This window comes from Heliconius melpomene, chromosome 6, assembly GCF_056956725.1.
Source record: "Heliconius melpomene rosina isolate 202511_hmr_F chromosome 6, ASM5695672v1, whole genome shotgun sequence".
Taxonomy (NCBI): Eukaryota; Metazoa; Arthropoda; class Insecta; order Lepidoptera; family Nymphalidae; genus Heliconius; species Heliconius melpomene.
In genome coordinates, this window is record NC_140394.1 from 12,911,394 (window position 1) to 12,932,203 (window position 20,810).

At 35.1% G+C, this 20,810-nt stretch overlaps 2 protein-coding genes across 2 annotated transcripts; both read right to left on the reverse strand.

Moving 5' to 3' along the window:
- Positions 1-451: 451 nt before the first annotated feature.
- On the reverse strand, positions 452-5,570 carry LOC146538615 (uncharacterized). Its single transcript, XM_085187482.1, has 5 exons — positions 4,986-5,570; positions 4,314-4,506; positions 3,733-3,916; positions 3,444-3,605; positions 452-1,887 (listed from the first exon to the last, which is right to left on the reverse strand). The coding sequence occupies exons 1-5, from the start codon at positions 5,203-5,205 to the stop codon at positions 1,759-1,761; spliced, it is 888 nt and encodes a 295-aa protein (XP_085043608.1). The 5' UTR covers positions 5,206-5,570; the 3' UTR covers positions 452-1,758.
- Positions 5,571-6,082: 512 nt separating this feature from the next.
- LOC146538616 (uncharacterized) lies at positions 6,083-20,803 on the reverse strand. Its single transcript, XM_085187476.1, has 5 exons — positions 20,575-20,803; positions 17,328-18,836; positions 17,109-17,178; positions 14,152-14,746; positions 6,083-10,654 (listed from the first exon to the last, which is right to left on the reverse strand). The coding sequence occupies exons 1-5, from the start codon at positions 20,665-20,667 to the stop codon at positions 7,450-7,452; spliced, it is 5,472 nt and encodes a 1,823-aa protein (XP_085043602.1). The 5' UTR covers positions 20,668-20,803; the 3' UTR covers positions 6,083-7,449.
- Between the last annotated feature and the right edge of the window lie 7 nt (positions 20,804-20,810).

A 20,810-nucleotide genomic window follows, 5' to 3' on the forward strand; every position in this document is an offset into this window, starting at 1 on the left:
AACTGAAATTTTACTTTTCAATATAAAGATATTATTTTTAAAATATATATAAAATATTACATTGAAATCACAGATAGACTTCAATTTTATTTATCTTCAGGTATACAAAATTGTTAAACAAAATATAATGAAAAAGAAAATAATATAATTTTTCAAAAAATCCTTAATACAATTGGTTCTGTAAGCATGAGGTAAACTCATATTGGAGAACCTAAATTAACAAATTTAGGTGACTTGGTATCATCATACAATCTCTTTTTTTTTATCATTATCAACTCTAAATAACAACATACTTTAAATTGATATAACTTTTTTATTAATGAACAGATTATGATAAAACTCTATATTAATATATATGGAAGCTTGCCAGAGTCCCATAGTGAAAATAGTATTTAAATTGATTAAGTGGATTCTAAGACTAGTCTGAACAAACACACAGAAAAACAGACCATTTTTTTTAAAAAACATTTTTTTATTTCTACTCCATTGGTAAATGTCCTCAGTAATATTTTTTCTGATATATCTTCCAAATACAGACACCGATCAGTTACGATTTTATTATAAGTATAGATCAATATAATATAAGAACTAAATCTTTTCAAACATTAAATAAATCGCCAGGTTGTATATATGGAATAAAAAAAACTATATTAATTCAAAATTATATTATTAAAAAATTTAAAATAATAAAATAACAGAAATGTCAATAAATTCATAATTAAAAGTAAACATTTTTATTTTGTATATAGAATGCAAAATGTAAAAAAAAATAAAGCCATAGTACTAAAAACAATTACAGTACGGTTGATGTGTAGTGGCCACCATGAAGTGCTGTAGATGGCTGCGCAGATTTGATTTTAGCATTTTTCTTACTTTTTAATATTTTATTCTGCTGAAGTTCGGAAAAACTTACTTCATGGCCGCCACGACTCGTCGGCCGTACTGTACAAAATGACGTCAGTCATATTCAACTGAGTTATCTTACATATTAAATATCCATCTATAGCTCATATTTCTTGTCACTTGTTTTTTTTGTTTTATTACATCTTATTAAAAAAAGGGTAAGTGAACAAGAATAAAAGTGATTGATTAATTATTATGAATGCATGCAATGTATAAAATCTACAGATAACTTTGTAATAGAGCTCTTGTTTATTTTCTTATATATTTATGTTTATTTAAACTTATATTACAATATTTATAAGCGCGAATACAAAAACGGAAGCTTTAATATTTTTATTTATGCAGTCAGTTGACTCGTGGCGTTGTGATGTAGTAGTAGTGTAGTACTTTGAATTCTACTATTTTATGTGATTATTATAATTTTATTTAACTAAGAAATATTAATTTGTGTTTTTAAATATTACGTTGAATTTAGAAATAAAATAATAGTGCATAAATACACTATATATTCGCTTTATTCTCCATTATAGTGGTTTTGCGAATACATTCATGTCCACACAAATACGCAACATTCGACCGATGTCATCGTCTAGCCGCCTCTCCTCGACCTCTTTAAACACATTTGTCTCATACTGTTCTTTGTAAGATAAACCGAAAGAGGACATGACTGTTCTCTACTTCTCTCTCATATATGCCTTTACTATACCTCTATATCCACTATATCACTATCTCGCTCTCCCACACACATATACTATATATATCTCTCTCTCTCTCACACTCTTTCCTCTACACACTTTCTTCACCTTGCTGCACGTACACACCCAATATATAAATCTCTCTCTGCCACCGTCTCCGTCATCCGTAGTAGTGCGTGAGTGACTGTTCTCCGTGCACCTCCGCCATGTGTCTCTTCACGTCAGTCTTCTTTCTGTAGCTGGCGCCGCATATCGGACAGTCCGCTTGACAGTTCCTTTTTTTATGTACCTGATGATAATAAAAGATAAATATATACAGGATCGAAGTGTTTCCTTTTACGGCACCAGCATATAGGAAAAAATATTTTAACAATATAGACGTATGATTTTTTTCACATGGTTTTTATCCACACTGAATTACGCATGTGCGACGCAGTTACGCATAGATACCAATAACTTAAACACCTACTACCACTATCAAAAATACTACTAAAGGTTCAAAGTTGTTTAACTTTAAACTTTATCGCCAATACCTACGATTCGATTTCGTGAATGAGGCGATATTGTCGCTATGATATTTTAGTGTCTGTGTGCGTCATTCTTAACAAATGGCGTTTTATTTTACAACGACAATTTTATTATTTACTAGTGGACCCGGACGCGGCTACGCCTGCTTCAACTATAAGAATATTTATTAAATATATTCATTAAATTATTTTCAATTTTCAATAGAATTAGTAAGAAAATATAAGCTTAAATAATCAAAAAGAATAATAAGTAGATACACATTATTAGAAAAAATTATCTGAGTTATTGAAATTAACCAACAAAAGGATTAAAAGTAACTAAAGGATAGATATTCTTAATATTAGAAAAAGTACCTAAAGTTTTCCGTGCGTGCGTACATAAGTAGATATCGACTCTACGAAATAACTAAACATTTCTCTCTATTAAGCAGGATAATTTTAGCGGACAATATCAAATAAAATAAGAAGAGAACCAAAGTGTAGCTTAAATTAATTATAAACAGCAAATAATTACATAAACATTTACAATAGTTCGAAAATGTATGAAAATTTATAAAACCGTCAACGTCATCTGCCCGTTCGCGTCGGTCATACTATGCCGCCCGTAGGCTAGGTCATTTGGAATCAGTGACATCTCCTTAATTATTTATTAGTATGTTATACAGTAAACTGTAATTTCAATCTAGATAAAATGTTAATAGTGACTATTATATTTATTTTCATAAGGATGAATATCAAAACGTCGCGGTAACGGTTGCGTAGCGACGCGACGGTTGTTATTAACATGGCAGAATAAATTGCATGTCAAATTAGAAAGTACTTTAAAATATATTAGTATATATGTGTAATGTAATGTTATATAGCCTATAGCACTTCTGAAGAATGCAGCTTTCATACAAAACAAAAACAATGAAAATCGGACCAGTAGATCCAGAGATCTTAGCGTTCAAACAAACAAACAAACAAACAAACAAACAAACAAACAAACTCTTCCGCTTTATTATATTAGTATAGATTAGTATAGATAGATTTTGTTTGAAAAAAATCACTTTTTCATTAATGGCAAAATCTTTTTTATTTTAATTGTAAGTAATGATGACAAATGATGATGACAAAAACACTCTCTATATGTCTCTGCCTATAGCATGGTGTTAAACAGAGGAAACCTAGAATAAAGACTCTATTTCCCACGCACCGCCGAACTCTGAATGCATGAGTGTTTGTTGGCGTTGATTTTATATTTTATTTACGTGTAGTTTATTCCCTCTGCGTGCCGCGTTAATGCGGATACAGCGTGAAGCAGTAACCCTCTCCTTACCTCCCACAGGTGATCCGATCTCTTTTTAATACTGTTAAACGGCAATCTGCAAATCGGACATGTAAAGTGCGTGCGCTTTTTGAAATGTTTTTTGTAAGCCGATTGTGAATAAAAAATTTTCTTACATTTCTCACAATCAATCGGTTTCATCGTTGCGTGTAACTAAAAAAAAAAATACAAATAAAAACAATATAATCCATGTTTTTTTTTAATTTAATAAACAAAATATGAAAAAAAATAAAACAACATTTAATTTTATTTTTAATATTTGAAAAAAAAAAACACTCACATTTAAATGTTTAATCAAACACGTCTTATTCTGGAACTTCTTCCCACAAATATCACATATTAAGACGTGCAGATTGTGCACTTTCTTGTGTTTGGAGAAGTTTGAGGAGTCGCTGAAGGTTTTGTCGCACATTTCACATTTGTATACAGGAAGAGACGCGTGGTCTCTCACATGGCGTTTATATCTGGAATAAATAATAAAACTTGCCTGAAAATATGGAGTTAAAGTTAATATTTTTAGGTTAAACTGCAAAAAAGTTGTGGATAGGTATATATCTTTTTTTTGATGAATGATATATCATTTGGATAAAAATGTATTAAGAAAATTTTTTATATAAGAAAACAATATTTTCTTATTTTGATTACATTTCATAACTCTAATTGATTTGGTGTAATATACATATTATTTACGACCGTACTGTAAGGTAGCTTAATATTTCGGTATTCGGTGATCGGTACTTTCAACGTCTCTTGATGAGGACGTATGGCTTAGTGGTCAGATCGCTTGGACGGTAAACAGGTGGTGCGGTCAATTCTCGCGACGTTCAACGTTAAGATTTTTTCTACTCCCCTTTTACTCACCTATCCTCAGTTTGGAATCCAGCCCCACATATCTGACACGTTAAATTTCCATAATTCATTAGTTCTGCATAGGCATCGTCGAGGAGATGTTGTATGATGTGTCTTTTAAAATCGTTTATTCTAAGAAACTTTTTCTTACATTGTATGCATGTTTTGGATTTGAATGTGTGTTTTTCTGGTTGTTGCATATAAACTGGAATTAAAAAAATATATTACATATTAGATCAATAAAAATGCCGGCTGTATAATATATGTACGTATTTACGAGTATACTTTAAATGGTGCTTGGATAAATAAAATAAAAAGTTAATAAAATAAAAAAAAAACATATAAATATAACTATTATGGTGTAAATAGATTAAATGTATATACCAGAAATGAGAATAAAATTTTATAAAATTCGGCTTTACCAGCGTACAGCTGTATAAGCCGAATATGTTAACATCAACTTTTAAATTTCAATTTACAACATGAAAAATTTAATAACTGCGCTATTTGACCATAAAGGAAGTTGTGGGTTCAATTTCGATTCGGGTGATGATTTTTTTCCATTTCCTCGCTCTGGTAACAAGACCAATACGCAATGCCTCAAAAATTGAGCGTAAAGTTGAGTATCTTAAGACTAGGTTCCTACCTATCCTCCTAAAAACTGGAAATAAAAAAGCAACTCACTAATCATGTCCCTCAAAAACGGCTTCCCATCCATATCAACTGCGCTACCACGCTGTTGAGCTTTCTCCTGCACCATTAAGTGTTTCTCCCAATGCGTGAAAAACTCGGTAACAACTAAAATTTCCTGACAAATCTTGCATTGAAACTTTCTAATACTTTTCTCTGTCGTACTTTCATTATGAATCGAAACTACACTCACATAATTATGTTTAATATGCATATTGACATGGCAACACAGTAGTTCAACATTCGGGAACTCCGCAGGACACTGCGGGCACGCGTAAATGTTGTAACCGTGCAAAACAAAATGGTTGAGATACTCTTTAAAAGACTGATACACACGCTTGCATTTCGAGCAACGGTATGGATATCTATCGTTGTGTATCGTTTTTATATATGTTTTTAGTACTTTTTCGGGTTTGCTGAAAAGAGTAACGTTAGTGACGTAAAAACGTCTTATAAATAGATGAACGCCGGCTGCACGCACGAAAAAGCGCGACTCGTTGTCACGTTCTGCCTCTCGAGTGCGCGGCACGATCGGTGTAAGCGTTCGAATTATGACGCATTTATATTTCTTCCACTTCAACTGTTCTGTCTACTGTTTTTTAAGTGAAGTAAAAGTTGCTATAGCTACAACAATTGCGACAAAAAGGGTGATTGGATTGACGATATATTATCCCGCATTTTTATTCTTTGATTCTTAAAAGCAACATCGCATCATTCAAACGGCGAGTGCATCAATAACAAGTTATGGTTTGGTTATAGTCGGTTGTTGAATTCAGTTAACTGTGGGACAGTAACGGGTAAATAAGACATTTCTTTTCATTTCTCCGCCCTGGTGTCAAGGCAAGGTAATCGTTGAGATCCGCCACTTAACACGCAATGTCCCCAAAATTCATCGGAATATGAGGAACGGAGTTTTAACACTAGGTTCCCTCTGTTTACACTGTATCCCGCACACAACAGGGTAAGCTGTGTGCGGGGATATAGTGTGAATTTGTTTTTTTTAACATTGTATACATTTATGAATTTAATTATTATTTATCACTGAGTTATCATTATTTTGTATAAAACAAAGGAGTAAATTAAAAATTACATTTGTTTCTATAAATTTAAATTTATTTGGTAATTCAAATATTTTACCTTAATGTAAGAATGTGCTATTAATAATTTATTGACAATTAATATTTATATACATGTATAATTATTAAGATCATGAGGAAATAAGAATAATATAGTAAGATTTATTTTAAGCGTGAAAAAAATTAAATCGAGGGTTGTTCCTCTCAGCGTTCCTGAATCGCGATATGCATTCGAGATTGTACGTATTTTTCATATATTTGAGGAATGTCTCGTCATATTTCACGTTTGTGTTAGTCACCGCAAACAAAAATGAGTACTATATAGCGGCGGCACATACTGGCTGCTGTGCACATATGGGACCAGCTCGGTGCTTGGTCCAGCAATATACCTATATTTTGGATACTCGATCCAGAATGTATATACATGGCACTAAGTAGGAAAAAATTTAAACATTGTATCAGTAATGAAGCAATTTCGGCTAAACACACGTGTTTTTGATGTTTCGACAATAGTAGTAAATTACAAAACTTAGGGCCGTGGATGTTGATGATAATTTGCAAGAGACTGCTACTCGTCCGGCTGCTCTTATGTGGAGAGGACGAACGATTATTCTGCCGGCAAACACAATCATAAATATTAATGGATTACAATTATAACGCATCCACGTTTTAGTCAATGCCTTCAAATGTCATGCAATCAGACCTCGGTTACATTTGACAGGTTTTGTCAGTGTAATATTCGCTTTCTTATACACCGGCACCCAGTAGGGAAATAGAACATTTGGCTTGCTTTGCAAGTGAAGTTGTCATTATATTTTGGCGCTGACAATTTCTGTTACCTCTGGAAACTCGAACCATAGAGTTATAATGATTTCTTCTCGAGATGCCGGCATAGTTGTATTGGTCGATGGTCCTGCTTTTACAGAATGGTAATCCTCTACTTAGGAACACTTCAGCGACATTTATGGTAGAAGTTATTATGTAGCAAGTATCAGTTACTGCCACAGTCATCTTGTGGTGTTTACCTCGATAATGTGCTTTTTCTTGCTCATTCGAATAGACAGTTCAATGTGTTGATGATTGTGCTTTATTTGTACGAATCTAGTCTTCAGTATTGCTATAATACAGCCGGATTCTTGCACTAATAGTTTTGTCACTCGAGAATTCGTAAAACGAAACCATCAAGAGTTAAGATTCCCTACGCTGGCTCAGGCAATGTAGACGTTGGTCATCGAGTTGTGCTCCTGCGTGAAGCAGTTGTACTCCATACATCACTTAAAGGAGTGGATGTTTCTTTACAATCTAGAATACTGGTCAGGGCACCATCTCCTGACGACTGGTGGACACACGCTGGTCTTGGTTCTTCTTCTTGTAAATTACTGTTACCTTCGGTTTGCACAATCAGCAACAGCTTCAAGGTCGTTCACAACGTTTTCAATGTTCAAATTCGTCTCGTATAGGTCACGGCGTTCCATAATCATGTCTTTGTTGTCGTCAAATAATTGCAAAAAATTATTTTGATCAACAATCTCTGACATTTCATTGCGAAACTGTACATAAAGTAGAACCATCTCTCGTTTATAATTAATAGTTTCATTAATATTGTAGCGTCTGTATCGTATGACTCGTCCGACCTGTCGTCGGCGATATTCTTTAGGTGCTCGCGAAGTTCTAGATTCAGGTACACCTTCCAAATCTTCATCGTCATCCACGTGCACGTCGTCTTCTTCATCAACGAAATCATTACCGTGAGCATACCACGAAGCAAACTCAGCCAAATAAACTTGTTCTAAGGACGCGGGCCGTTCTTCATATCGCTGTATGACGTTTATGGTCCAAACATCAGTACTGTCTCCATCGACACCTTCTTGTTCTATTTTTTGACGACGCTTGCGGCGGCACTGTCTTTCTGTCGGCCACACCGTCGGGATGTACACAACTTGACAACTTGTCTCACTCATTGGTTGGCGTAGTAGATACCATGCTGCTTCTTGCGCTGACATCTCAACTGCACTAAGCAGTTTGATACTTAACGCTTTCAATTGGCTTGTGTAGTCACGATCGGGATGCTCTTGCATCATCGTAGTAAGCTCACGACGTAGGTTACTCATTCCACGGCCTGTTTTATTTATATATTTTACCACATACTCTGCGCAGCTGTACTCATCCAAGATGAACTGAATGTCTATGCTAGAGTTGACTTCGCCGGCAAGGTACGGATTGAAAGTCTTTGTCATAAGTTCGTCAAAGTTTCGTCTGAACATCACAGTCGGTCTTTGCAACGTTGAACGTAGAATGTCGAGGTATGACACGTAAGTCAAACCATTAGCATTAAGAAACTCATCCATGCATGCGTATTGATGTTCACCGAGAGACGTACGCAGCTCCTTGGCCTTCTGTCGCAGCATTTGGCGGCGTTCATCAGATTCAGGTATCGGAACCAGTACACGGGTCGTGAGCATAGGCCAGTACGGGATCCCAAATCTGCAAGTTGTATCGCCTTGCTTTATGCAAGTGTTAGGATGTCTGTGTATCTGATTGACGTATACAGAATTGTTTGGCACATCATCTCTAGCAACCGAACTTAATTCTTCCACGAGAGCGATGGTTTTTGGCATATTTTCCGACACGGCCTCACGTGGGTCGTCGTTCAACCACAGTAAAATATGTGCGTGTGGGCTTCCTTGATGTTCAAACTCAATATGAAGGAAGTAATCTTTAACGAAATACCGATCGAACGGATTGTAAGACACTTTGGATTGCAGCATTTTCATCAAGGAATCAACAAGTCTGTAGAAATATATGCAGCACGTAACAGGATCGTCACTCACTAAAGTACAGCGCTCAGAAATGTTGAGATCTTCTGCCGTTTTTCCTGGATATTTTTTGCTCAGTTTGAGAAGTATAGTGAGCAGTTTCATCCAGTGTATTTCGTTAGCACTTATAGAGAGGAAGAAGGTTGGTTTACCAAGTTGACGAATTATTGCAAAGAGGTCTCGTTTGCGAGTTGTCTTCATGAATGTGAGGTTTTGTATGACAAATTCTTTCAGAAATTCTGTATCCTCTAACATACATCGTGTAACATTCTCTGTGCCCAAAATACTGCGAGACTTGCTGTAAAGTCTATCCACAATACGCAGCCGCAATACTTTCATTGCAACATACAAGATTTTTTGGGGTGTGGCTCCGCGTCTGTCACGGCGTCGTATCTCACTCGTCGCTATCATGTAAGGTGTTACTGCTCCCATCTTGTATCGGCGTGGCTCTCCGAAATATATTGCTGGAAACGACAACTCTTCTGCATGATGGTCAAAAAAGGTTTTGAGAGATGTTGCCTGATATCTTGGGGTGATATTGAAATAATCTTCTTCGTTCCACGTCATGGTATGTTGTCTTGAAGCGAGAATTTCAGATTCCAGCATGTTTTCAGCAGAGATATTTTCAATACGGTCGGACGGATCATCTTGTATATCATCGAAATACAGTACATTAGGATGTAGTCTTGACAAATCCACGTTGATCTCGTACATTCTATATAATGAAGATTTCTGCAGTACAGTTAGCCAAGCACTGATTGTACTTTTGGACATGTATCCGCTGATATAAGTCGATTTGTGGGCAAGGTTTCGCCTGACGTTAACATTAATGACGTCGTCCTCATTTAGTTGGCGCGGCAAATATTTTGCCATCTCATGAACTTCTACCGGTACGTTGATCACTTGTGCTGTGATCCCATAAGAGAAATCATTGCGCAGACGACGCACTTGCTTAAAAGGTAGACGTGGCGATATTAATCGTTCACTGATGGGATCCAACGGTGGTAGGCCTGGTGGTTGGTCTGGATATGAGAATCCATTAACTTTTGCTAGGAGGGGCATCGATTTTCTGTTTAGTGTACGTCTGCAAGATTTGCAAGCCATTTCATATTCTTCTCTGCACAGTCGTCGATTTTCTTTGATGAACCATTCTGAGATCACCTCCAGTTGTGCGGTAGTGATTGGTCTGAGGTCGTTTTTGAACCACAGTTTGTCGCAAACCGAACAAGCGTAGCCAAAATCATTGTCCAGAAAAATTAATTTGAATCTCATGATCGAGGATGCCCATTTGGAGTTCCAGGTAGATCTTGCCTGTTGTTTACCTGGTTGAACAGTGTTTTGGCCTGTTTTTGCTTCTGAAGTTCCACTTATTTGGTGTGTGAACTGGCGATCAGTAGCAGTTTGGACTTCGAATGACCCTGCCCCTGAACGAGAAGAGGATGCAGTAGTCGATTCTATTAAACCACTGACATGAGCCAAGTTTCCAATCTTGCGTAGTCTGCATTTGCGCTGTCTTGCGGCATTCAATTCCCTCACAGCTATCACCTGTGCTCGAGTTCTCAACGCTGCTATACGCTGTCTGTACTCACGTTGTTTCTGTGCCTTCGATTTTGAAGAAGAGATAGTTGGTGGCTCAGCGAGTTGCGTTACAGATATAGATGCGGCAGGGTCTAACGCCTCCGTAAATACATTACTTATTAAAGGTAGTGGCGGATCCGTGATATCCATAGGTTCGTCAGGTTGGTTCCCCATAGGGTGATTGTAAGCAGCTCTGCGAAAGAAATCGTTAATAAATTAAACACTGGTAATTATTTTTTTTGTTAGATGGAAAATATATGTAATTAGACTCACTCAATCACTTAATTAAATTCATTCACCATTTGACTACCTAAATTTTTCCACTTTTATGTGAACTATTTGTTTAAAAATAGTTATGAGCACATAGCAGGGTAGGCAGACGGAACCTGTGAACTTAATGTTACGACACTCCGTTCTCATTAGATACTTCTGTTTCCCAACTTTCATCGAAAACTTTAATTGTGTGCAAAATGCCGGAACTCAACGCCGCGCTTTACCTCGTACCTCGAGCAAGGAAATGAATGAAAATATTATCTATTTCATTTCCTGTGCGAGTGGGAACGAAACCCACAACCTGTAGCGCTTACGCACGCTTGTGCCACGACTGGCTCTCAACGATAAATTTGAAACCATAAATCAAATTCATACTGTTCTATGAATGCTTTTGAAAAGCCCGCCCAATCCTTATAATATATGCCCATGCACTGCGTTAACTTGTCATTAAAACAAATATTTTTAAAACTCTGCTTGAATATTAATTTTTATTTTCAAATATTCTTAACACACAACAGAATTCGGCAGAAAGTGGGGAACGGAGTGTCTTAACACTAGGTCCCCTCTGCCTACCGTGCTGTGTGCGGGATACAGCACGGTACTGATTTAATTTGATTTTTTTAACTAAGATAAATATATACATTACGAACTTAGATAAATATATTAAATTACTGCTTTTAAAAAGTCCGACTTAACCTGTTTCACATAAAAAATATTTTAGACACATGTTTTTTGCTATATGCGAGGTTAAACATATTTTTTCTAGCTTTACGCTGTATGCGGTTATAGCAGACACGCCATCCCCATTATGACATTTCCGTTCCCCACCTTCCACTGAATTCTGAATGTATTCCATTTTCTCGAGTGAGAATCGAACCTACAACTTGCGGCGTTTGCAGTCACACGTCGGTGCCCATACGCCAGGACCTACTTCCTAATTTAACATATTTTTTTAACATCACTTCAATTAATAGCTAACTTTCGATATTTTTTTCACTTAATATAAAATAGAACCAGTTTACTTTTTAAACTTTGTTGTTGTTTATACGAGTCATAAATTTATTATTATTAGTTAACCCACTCGAGGGAATAAATTATTATTTATTAAAAAAATTTTTCTTCGCTCTGGCACCAAAGCTAAAGCATAATGGCTCCAAAAATAAGGCGAAAAGTGTGGAACAAAGTATCTTTACACTAGATTCCTTGTGTCTATTCTTCCATGCGCGGGATACAGCGTGTAGCTAATAGGATTTTAATTGTTTTTTTATATTATTTAGTCAAAATTGTTAAACGATGATAAATGCTACTAATTTTTCAATAATCAAAAGAACAAACATATGAGATTAACATCTCTAATCAAATTTAGAATGAATTACCTTTTTTGCCGCAATTGTTGTCGTAATAAACAATGGAAACCAAAAAAACTTTTCACTTCACTTATAAACAGTTGATAAAACAGTTCGTATTCATTGGAAATGGTTGTGGTGAAGAGAGAGAGAGATGCGTCATAAGCCGAACGCTTAGGCCGATCGTGCCTCTATACCGTTTGTATCGCGCTCTCTCGTTCGCACGCTCGGTTCTGGCGGAACGTGACAATGTATCATGCGTACGTACAGACGGCGTTTATCGATTTATAAGATGTATGTACATATTCCATTAATTGACTACAAATTAAACTTTATACAAGCACAAGCACGCATACAACGTAGAGCTGTCCAAATCATTAAGGACCCAGTAAGCTGTGAAAGGCTTGACACTTTGGCTCTGCGTAGAGACGTCTCCTCGCTGTGCGTTCTCTATTGCATATATCATGCTGAGTGTTCTGAAGAACTGTTTGACCTGTTACCTGCCGCCGAATTTTCTAACCGCACAGCACGTCACAAACTTAAATATCATCCACACCATCTAGATGCGTGGCACTCCACTACTGTGCAGTTTCGCAGGAATTTCCTTCCACGCGCCACCGAACTGTGGAATAGCCTACCCGCGGCAGTGTTTCCAGGTCGGTACGATATGGGTATCTTCAAAAAGCGCGTCTATCTCCACCTCAAAGGCCGGCAATGCACTTGTAGCTCCTCTGGTGCTGCACAGGGTCGTGGGCGGCGGTGATCATCACCAGATGACCCGAACGCTCGTTTGCTTTTTCCTTTTTTCCATAAAAAAAAAGCAGAAGAGAAGAGCTACACATGCACATTGCTATTACTTGCTTAGATTGGTCAAGACACTCAGGTCACTTGACTTTGGGTGGCGGAACTCAAACGCCGGACTTCATCTTACCAGAGCGTGGAAATGATAATAATAATAATTAGAATGAAAACTGGTTAAGGGGGAGCTGGGTAAGTCAGACACCTCTATTATTGAGTTGTAATGAGATCCCGGTACCGATTGAATTACCTCTGTTGGTGATAGCTACTCGTCCGGAATTCATCACTTGTGGGCGCTCCCAAAGGCGGCACTTGGCAACTTCAGCCAGCCTTCGCAGTACAATACTTGTAAATATTTTGTTTACACGTCAGTACAATATTGTATTGTACACAAACAAAGATAGAAAATATCAATATAAGGTTTAATCTATTTATTTTTCAAATACAATATGCATATCGACGCCAATAAAGCTAACTTTCTAATATATCTTCTAATAAGGTTAAAAAATATCGTTTCATTGTAATGTGAAGATAATAAAGTTTCGAGGAAAAAATTGAGACAAATTCAAATTTTGTGCATGTCCTGCGCGGCGCAGCGTTGAGTCCCGTCATTAAACACGCAATGCTTCCAGAAATCGGCGTAAGTGGGGAGCGTCTTAACAATAGCCTACCGACCTACCCTCCTACATGTGGGATACAGTGTAAAGTTTAAAAAAATACTCAATGATGTAATGAGAGAGACAGAGAGAGAGGACACGCTACAATATATGAAAAATAAGCTGAACTGCTAACACAACAAGTTTAAAGATTTCGACGCTTTAGGGAGTTTGTCGTTAAATGGACAAACGTTATAAGGAGATTAAGATTTTGGAATTTAGTGGTGATAGTAGTAAATGAAAACTAAATTCCAAAATCATTATTTCTATCCAATGTTTCAATTTAATCAGTACTGGAAGTGAGCGAAACCGCGGGCGTAGCAAGTATCTATATAAATATTTATTTCTGAATATTTTAAAATAAACGACAGTTCAAAAGCTTATTACAAATCTTTTTCATAAGAAATATTATTTTAAGCTTCACGCTGTATCCCGTATACAGCTGTATAAGCATAGGGAAAGTAATGTTAAGACAAGAAGCATATAATTTTCGAGAAATTGCCTGATGAGCAGGGGAAATAAACGCCGTGATTGTCTTTTTAACAGAGCGAGGAAACAAAAATTGACTATCCAAGTGTCAACCAAATTCACATACGTCATTTTAGATGTTCTATTACCTTTGACTACTATGATTTTCTTCCATATTGCTTAAACTAAAATCAGTATCCATTGTATTATTTTCAATTATTTTATAGTTAGCTTCATCTACTTCATATTTAATTGGCAAATTCACTTCTTGTGCTTGTAATTCTAAATTTAGTTCATCATTAACTCCATTGAACAAATTCATATCATCATCATTGGTTTCATCAACCTCATCTGTTTCAATTGCTACTGCAACAATATCTAGAAAATCCACTGGTTCCTCTTTTATATTAACCAAATTGGCCATTCTCTTTATTTCCGACTCATTCTCTATTGGAATTTCAGATTTTCTTTTAATTTCACTAGGTTTTGTTTTAGTATCATTATTAATTTCGATTTCGATTTCTTGTTTAATATTTGTAATGGGCGTTTTATCGTCTTTATTATTTGCGATAGATGGAGGGTTCTTATCGGCAATACTTTCTGTTATCCGTTTATCGCCTGATTTAGAGACATTATGTGTTGGCTGACGGAACTGAACGCCGCATTTTGATAAAACTCTAATATTATCATTGATAGCATTTGAGTAATTATTGCTTTCAAGTTTAGTATCTGAATTTGGTATATCTAAAATATTTGATTAAATATTTCAGTCTTAATATTTTTTACAAGTTCTATAGTCTGGCGAACATGTTATTGATAATGGGAAGCACGCGCGGCAAATTGCGCAGAAAGCGTATTTTGATTCTGCACATAGACACCCGCTCACGCCGGACCGATTCCCCGTAAGGGCTCGCGGGGAATCGTTGCGGGGTGTGACCGGGCTACGGTACAGTCGAGTGCAACGCTATCAGTTCATTACTATAAAATATGAATATAATATCATATGATAGCATCATATATACGGAATGGCGTAATAGAACATATTTATCTAGTAATATTATAATAATTAGTGTGTTAGCTAAAGCAACATGCAAAATCAAGTTATGGATAACCAAATTGAAAAATTAAATAAAAAACTGAGTTGAAATTATTATAATGGGGCCACATACAAATCTTCTCAATACAAATTCAATAAAAAAAAGTAAAAAATAAAAATTGACAAATAATAAAGCAACAATCAAAACGGTAAAAGGCATTTTTGTTTACAATTAATTATATTCTTGTTTGAATAATATAGTGTGAGCTCGATTGTACCTTTAAAGATGTGTGGGTGCGAATTTCCAGTAAGGACGTAGCGCTCACACTGACGCATACTAACTTGTATGGCAAAGAGATACCGCACTCTCATTTGTTGTACAGGGTGAGTCATATTGAACTTTCCGATTTCAATAAGGTGTGTATTAAAAACAAAGCGACATGCAGTAAAAATTATTTTATTGTTTGAAAGCACATAACATGCAGTTTTAATTTAGTTGGTTTTAAAAATGATATCCTGTAAATGTCTACCTCCATTGACCACACACTGCTGAAGCCTTTCCCGGAAGTTGTCCATTACTCGTCGAGTCATATTCAGCGGAATAGCATTGATTTCTTCCGTGATTGCAGCCTTCAGTTCATCGATGGTTCGGGGACGATGCGTGTACACCTTTTCCTTCAGGTAACCCCAGAGAAAGAAATCGCAGGGGGTTAAATCAGGTGATCTCGGCGGCCACCCAACGTCACCTCGCAAAGAAATGAGATGACCGGGAAACATTTGTCGCAGGATTTCCATTGAACGCCTGGATGTATGGGCTGTAGCACCATCTTGTTGGAACCAGATGTTATCGTTGTCATGATTCTGCGTTAATTCCTCCAATTTCGGTTTCAGAAAAGTTTCAAGCATGTCGCAATACCGAGCAGAGGTAACTGTGACGACTTGACCATCTTCTTCAAAAAAATAGGGACCCCACACACCAAACTCTGCAATAGCGCACCACACTGTCACTCGAGGGCTGTGAAGTGGTCGTTCGTGTAGGTTTCGTGGGTTATTCTCAGCCCAGTATCGAAAATTCTGTTTGTTGACAGTTCCGGCGAGGTGAAAATGTGCCTCATTGTGGAGCCGCCATTTTTAATAAACTCTTCAACTACGAACGCACGATGTTGTCCCGACCAAGCCATTGCTCACACTAAAACTGCATGTCATGGCGCGTCTAATGACACCATCCCCACCCTTCTACTCCTTCCCTTCTTCGTGCAACGTCCTTCCAAAACCGGAAAGTTCAATATGACTCACCCTGTACCTCAAAATTTATTGAAATAATTTACCCAATATTTTTTTTTATATAATTAAAAGAAATTTAAATATTGCCAGACATTTTTTCCATATTGCATAGTATATAAGCTTATATTAGGCATACTGAATGTTTATGTTGTACATAAGTGTATATATAGTATATACATAAATATCATGTGCCATTAGTTATATATGCAGAAGCTTAGAATTGATTAATTAATTAATGAAAAAATATATATTATACTTTTCGAGCTAGTCTTGATTTATTCTCGACAACAATGTATGGAACAGTTGATTATTTTTCAATATTTACATATCCTCATAAAATTTTCGTTTTGTATAATTTACTACAACATAAACATGATCAGATATTTTAATTATCGTATAGGTAAATGTGATTTGCTAAGCAGGGGGTAAAACAACATAACAGGGTAACACTGATCGAACGTTCTCTGCACATACGTATACTGCGCAATTTGCCGCGCGTGCTTTCCATTATCAATAACATGTTTGCCAGACTATACTTAATAGTTGAATATAAATATGTATAAATAGCGGATGTAATTCCGATGTCTATTTTATTATAAAACTCCAATAATCAAATTAGTGGAGTTTTTTATAATTCTAAATATATATATTTTTGTTCATTTATTTTTTTATAAATATACAAAAGAAAAATTTAATCATTCAGTTTTTTCCTTTATTTTATGAGATAAAACTGATGCAGTTTAGGAAAAATTGCAATAATAATACTAATAATGTAAAACTACTTACCCAACATTTCTTTTCGGATAAACTTTTTATTATTTTTTAATTTCTTTAATAAGGTCTTAGGCACGATGACCTGAAAGTTAGAAAGAGCCTATATTATAGAGTCATTTGAACTCCTATCCTATCAGAGTAAGAAAATGACAATAATTAATAGTACTATTATGCCCGAATTAGGATTGAACCCACCACAATCGCTTGTTTAAAATTCAAATTCTACCTAACCTTTTCAAAATTAGTAGTTGTGAACCTCTTATTGTGAGTGTTATAATTATGTTGCTGTTCCAACTTCTTGTCCACAAAATATGGACCATCCTTGCAGAGTAAACACTTATACATTGCAGTGTAACTTTTGGAATGACTTAGCAAGTGATCTTGCTCCATGCACTCCTTTTTCAGCACTTTCTTGCAAATCCGGCATTCAAAATTATTTGGCGAAAACCAGTAATGAATCATAATATTATGTTTACTTTGGAACCTTCTAAAACAAAATTTACATACGTGGATTCCTGGTCTTTCGCTACACTCGTGCAAAGACGAATGATTGACAATCCCATCGCATTTCCTGCATTTCTTAGTGGACCAGAATATCGGAACATCAGATCTAACCGAGTGTAAACCTATCAAGTGCCTTTGTATATCCTCTTCCCTAAAATATTTGTATGGACAGACAGGGCATTTATATTGTGTATCCATATTCTCGGATTGGACGAAATTATTTTTGTTTTCTACGCACGTGGCCTCATGTATAGACATTAGTAGGCAGGTTTCGAAGTAACGGTTACAACCATTGCATTTGAATATAACATCGTTATGGCATTTAAATCCTTTGCCGCATCTCCAGCAGTCCGAATCTATACTCAAGAACTGTTTATCCGCTTTTCTACCAAGATGGCCTATAACATAGCTCAGATGTTCCTCGCTAACAAACGAGAAATTCATATCCGCATGGTCTTGGAGGTGTTCCCGAAAGTCATGCAAATGCCAAAATCCCAACTTGCATTTGCTGCATATGTACATTATTGGCGGCCCACGGACTATAGGAAAGGCGATCTGCCATATTTTCCATTTCTTTAAAGCTTCTTGGATACCTATATCTATTTCACAGTTATTCAATATACCCCTTACATCCTTAGCATAATAATTCCTTAGGCGCATTTCTAATTGTTTGTCAGCATAATGAGTTGTTTGTTTACAAACGAATTCAAATTCATCACATATCATTTTGTCTGGTATTCTGTAAGAAAGTATCGCTTTGGTAGATTTAACTAAAGTTTTAACTGATTCTACCCTAAAATCAGTTTGCTTTATTGGAGTAAGCAGTTCACCATTATCAACATCACCATCATCAGAACATATTGATTTTATTTCTTCTTTTACCTCTGACCTCTCTTCAACATCTGAAATATCTGTTACTTCTTCTATTTGGATAGAGGAATCTTCTGTTTCTTTCTGTTTACTTGTACTTGCTACTGCAGCATATTTGTCTGTCTTCATAGAAGTAGACTCATTGACTTCTGAATAATCATTTCTTGTTGTTCCTTTCTCTTTATTTGGTAATGAATCATTCTGCTCATCATTGTTATCATCATCATCATCATCATCATCATCACTATTCTCAATTTCAACATTGACTGAAAATTGAAAACTTTTTTCATTTGTCAAATTACTTGCACTCAGTTTCCTTAGTATTGACTGAGCTTTTATGTTTGCCAGCTCATGTTCAATCTCTTGCTGAAATATAATTTATTTATTTAATTTAAGAACAATAGTTTTTGTAGTGTGTGCATCTTATTCTCATAGTGAGATATTGAAAATTATTCTGCCAAGTGGGAATCAAACCTATGATGTCAACTCAACGAAAGTCTAGCTTGGTCTGACTCTTAATCCCTTAAGTAGAGAATCTAATATTTAATTACTAGATTCTTCACCAAGGCCAATGCAATGCGAGTGGAAATTGAACCCACAACTTTAAAAATATACAGCATTGAGTTCCGGTTTAAGGCTTTTTGTGCTGAGTCCGTCACTCAACACAAAAAGCCTTAATAAAATTGCATAAAGTGGGGAAAATACTACCTTAATTGGGAATGGAGTGTTTTGACGCACAGCTTTGAGCAGAATGCAGCATAAAGATTTATTCTTAAATTTCTACCAATTTAAGATATATTGTATGTTAAATGGCAGATGGAATATAAAGTGGGGATATAACTTACAACTGTTTCGTAATCGTACATTAAGATAGGAAAATTAATACATAAAAAGGAAAAAATAAATAATTAAGCACATTAAATTTTCACTTACAGAAAGTGATGATAACTAAAAATTCTAAAGCAAAACATACACTATGGCACAGTCAGTGCTCTGCTGTGATTATTGTATATAAAATTACTTTATTTTAGTCTATCATCTATGCTTATATAATAAAGCTGAAGAAGTTTTGTTTGGTTGAATACATTAAACCTAGAAATTACAAGTTTAAACTGGAAAAATATTTTTATGTTCAGTAATCTACATATTGAAAAGGATATTGGTTATATGGCATCATGTTAAGCTGAATAGCCAAGCCTTGCCCTATAACAAGGCTTCTATATGTGTTTTAAATATTTCTTATATAATATTATTTTATTTTTTTGCATATTCTATTCTAATATTGACACTATAAATTGTGTTTTGTTTTGTTATTGTTTTATTTTAAAATTAAGTTGGTAAAAGTTTAAGATCAAAAAAATAGCTTTGTACAAAAGCAGGTTTTAAAATTTTAAACTTGAGTAACAATTGTTTAACAATATTTTTATGGTTCGGTTCGGTTCTTTATTTATGGCGCTTTGAGCGTGCCAGTTGAGCACTATTCACTTCGCCAATGTCACATTGTATGGAGAACACACAAAGGAGGTTGTACGGTATAAAAGAGATTATATTACACGATAGCAATATTTTTATGAAATGTAATTATATCATATAATAGTGATTTGTTTTTGTAATATTTAGATGTCAAATTCAAACAAGAATCTTACAATACTTCCATAAACACATATATATTTTTACTCAACTATTATTGGAATATTGCAGTTCTTTTATATTTAAAAAAAGGTTATATCTAAAAATATATTTATTTCTTTAATTTTTTCTATAAAATGACTATAATTAACTTCCTTTTAAATTTATTTCACGATTTTAAATGAATTACCATCAATATACAAAAGCAAATATAATCAAGTTACCTACCTAAAATATAAAGTTCGTGAATGAAAATAAAATCTACCCACCTATTCAATTTCAAATATAAAGTATCATAAACATCAGGTATGAGCGGTAAAATGCACAAATTTAAATTATATTAATTTAAACAATCTTTTTATTTAATAACGTAATCAACAGTCAAATCAAGGCGCCACGGATATCGTACTCTTGCCTAATAATTACTATTCTAACTTCATTTTTACGAAATTTCACAAAATGGTACCACCATTACCTGCATAAGAGCAATACTCTCATCATCCGAATCTGAATACTTTCGCGGCATTAATTTAGGTTTTCTATTTCGTTTCTTATTATTTTTATCCATTTTGTCTTTTATACTATATAATACACGTATAAAACATTTAAAACCTAAAAAATTCTTCTCAATAAATTATGAAACTTGAAAATCCACAACCTCCACAAACAATCTATGAGTATGAATCTACTTTGTCAAAATGAATACTCCAG

Excerpts from the sequence above, each read along its gene's own strand:
- LOC146538615 (XM_085187482.1), bottom strand. The coding sequence starts at position 5,205 with ATGCATATTAAACATAATTATGTGAGTGTAGTTTCGATTCATAATGAA. Across the intron at positions 3,606-3,732 it reads GTTTGATTAAACATTTAAAT|TTACACGCAACGATGAAACC; the intron begins GTGAGTGTTTTT and ends TTTTTTTTTTAG. Across the intron at positions 1,888-3,443 it reads GATCGGATCACCTGTGGGAG|GTACATAAAAAAAGGAACTG; the intron begins GTAAGGAGAGGG and ends TATTATCATCAG.
- LOC146538616 (XM_085187476.1), bottom strand. The coding sequence starts at position 20,667 with ATGGATAAAAATAATAAGAAACGAAATAGAAAACCTAAATTAATGCCG. Across the intron at positions 18,837-20,574 it reads AGAGTATTGCTCTTATGCAG|CAAGAGATTGAACATGAGCT; the intron begins GTAATGGTGGTA and ends ATTATATTTCAG. Across the intron at positions 14,747-17,108 it reads TATCCGAAAAGAAATGTTGG|ATATACCAAATTCAGATACT; the intron begins GTAAGTAGTTTT and ends CAAATATTTTAG.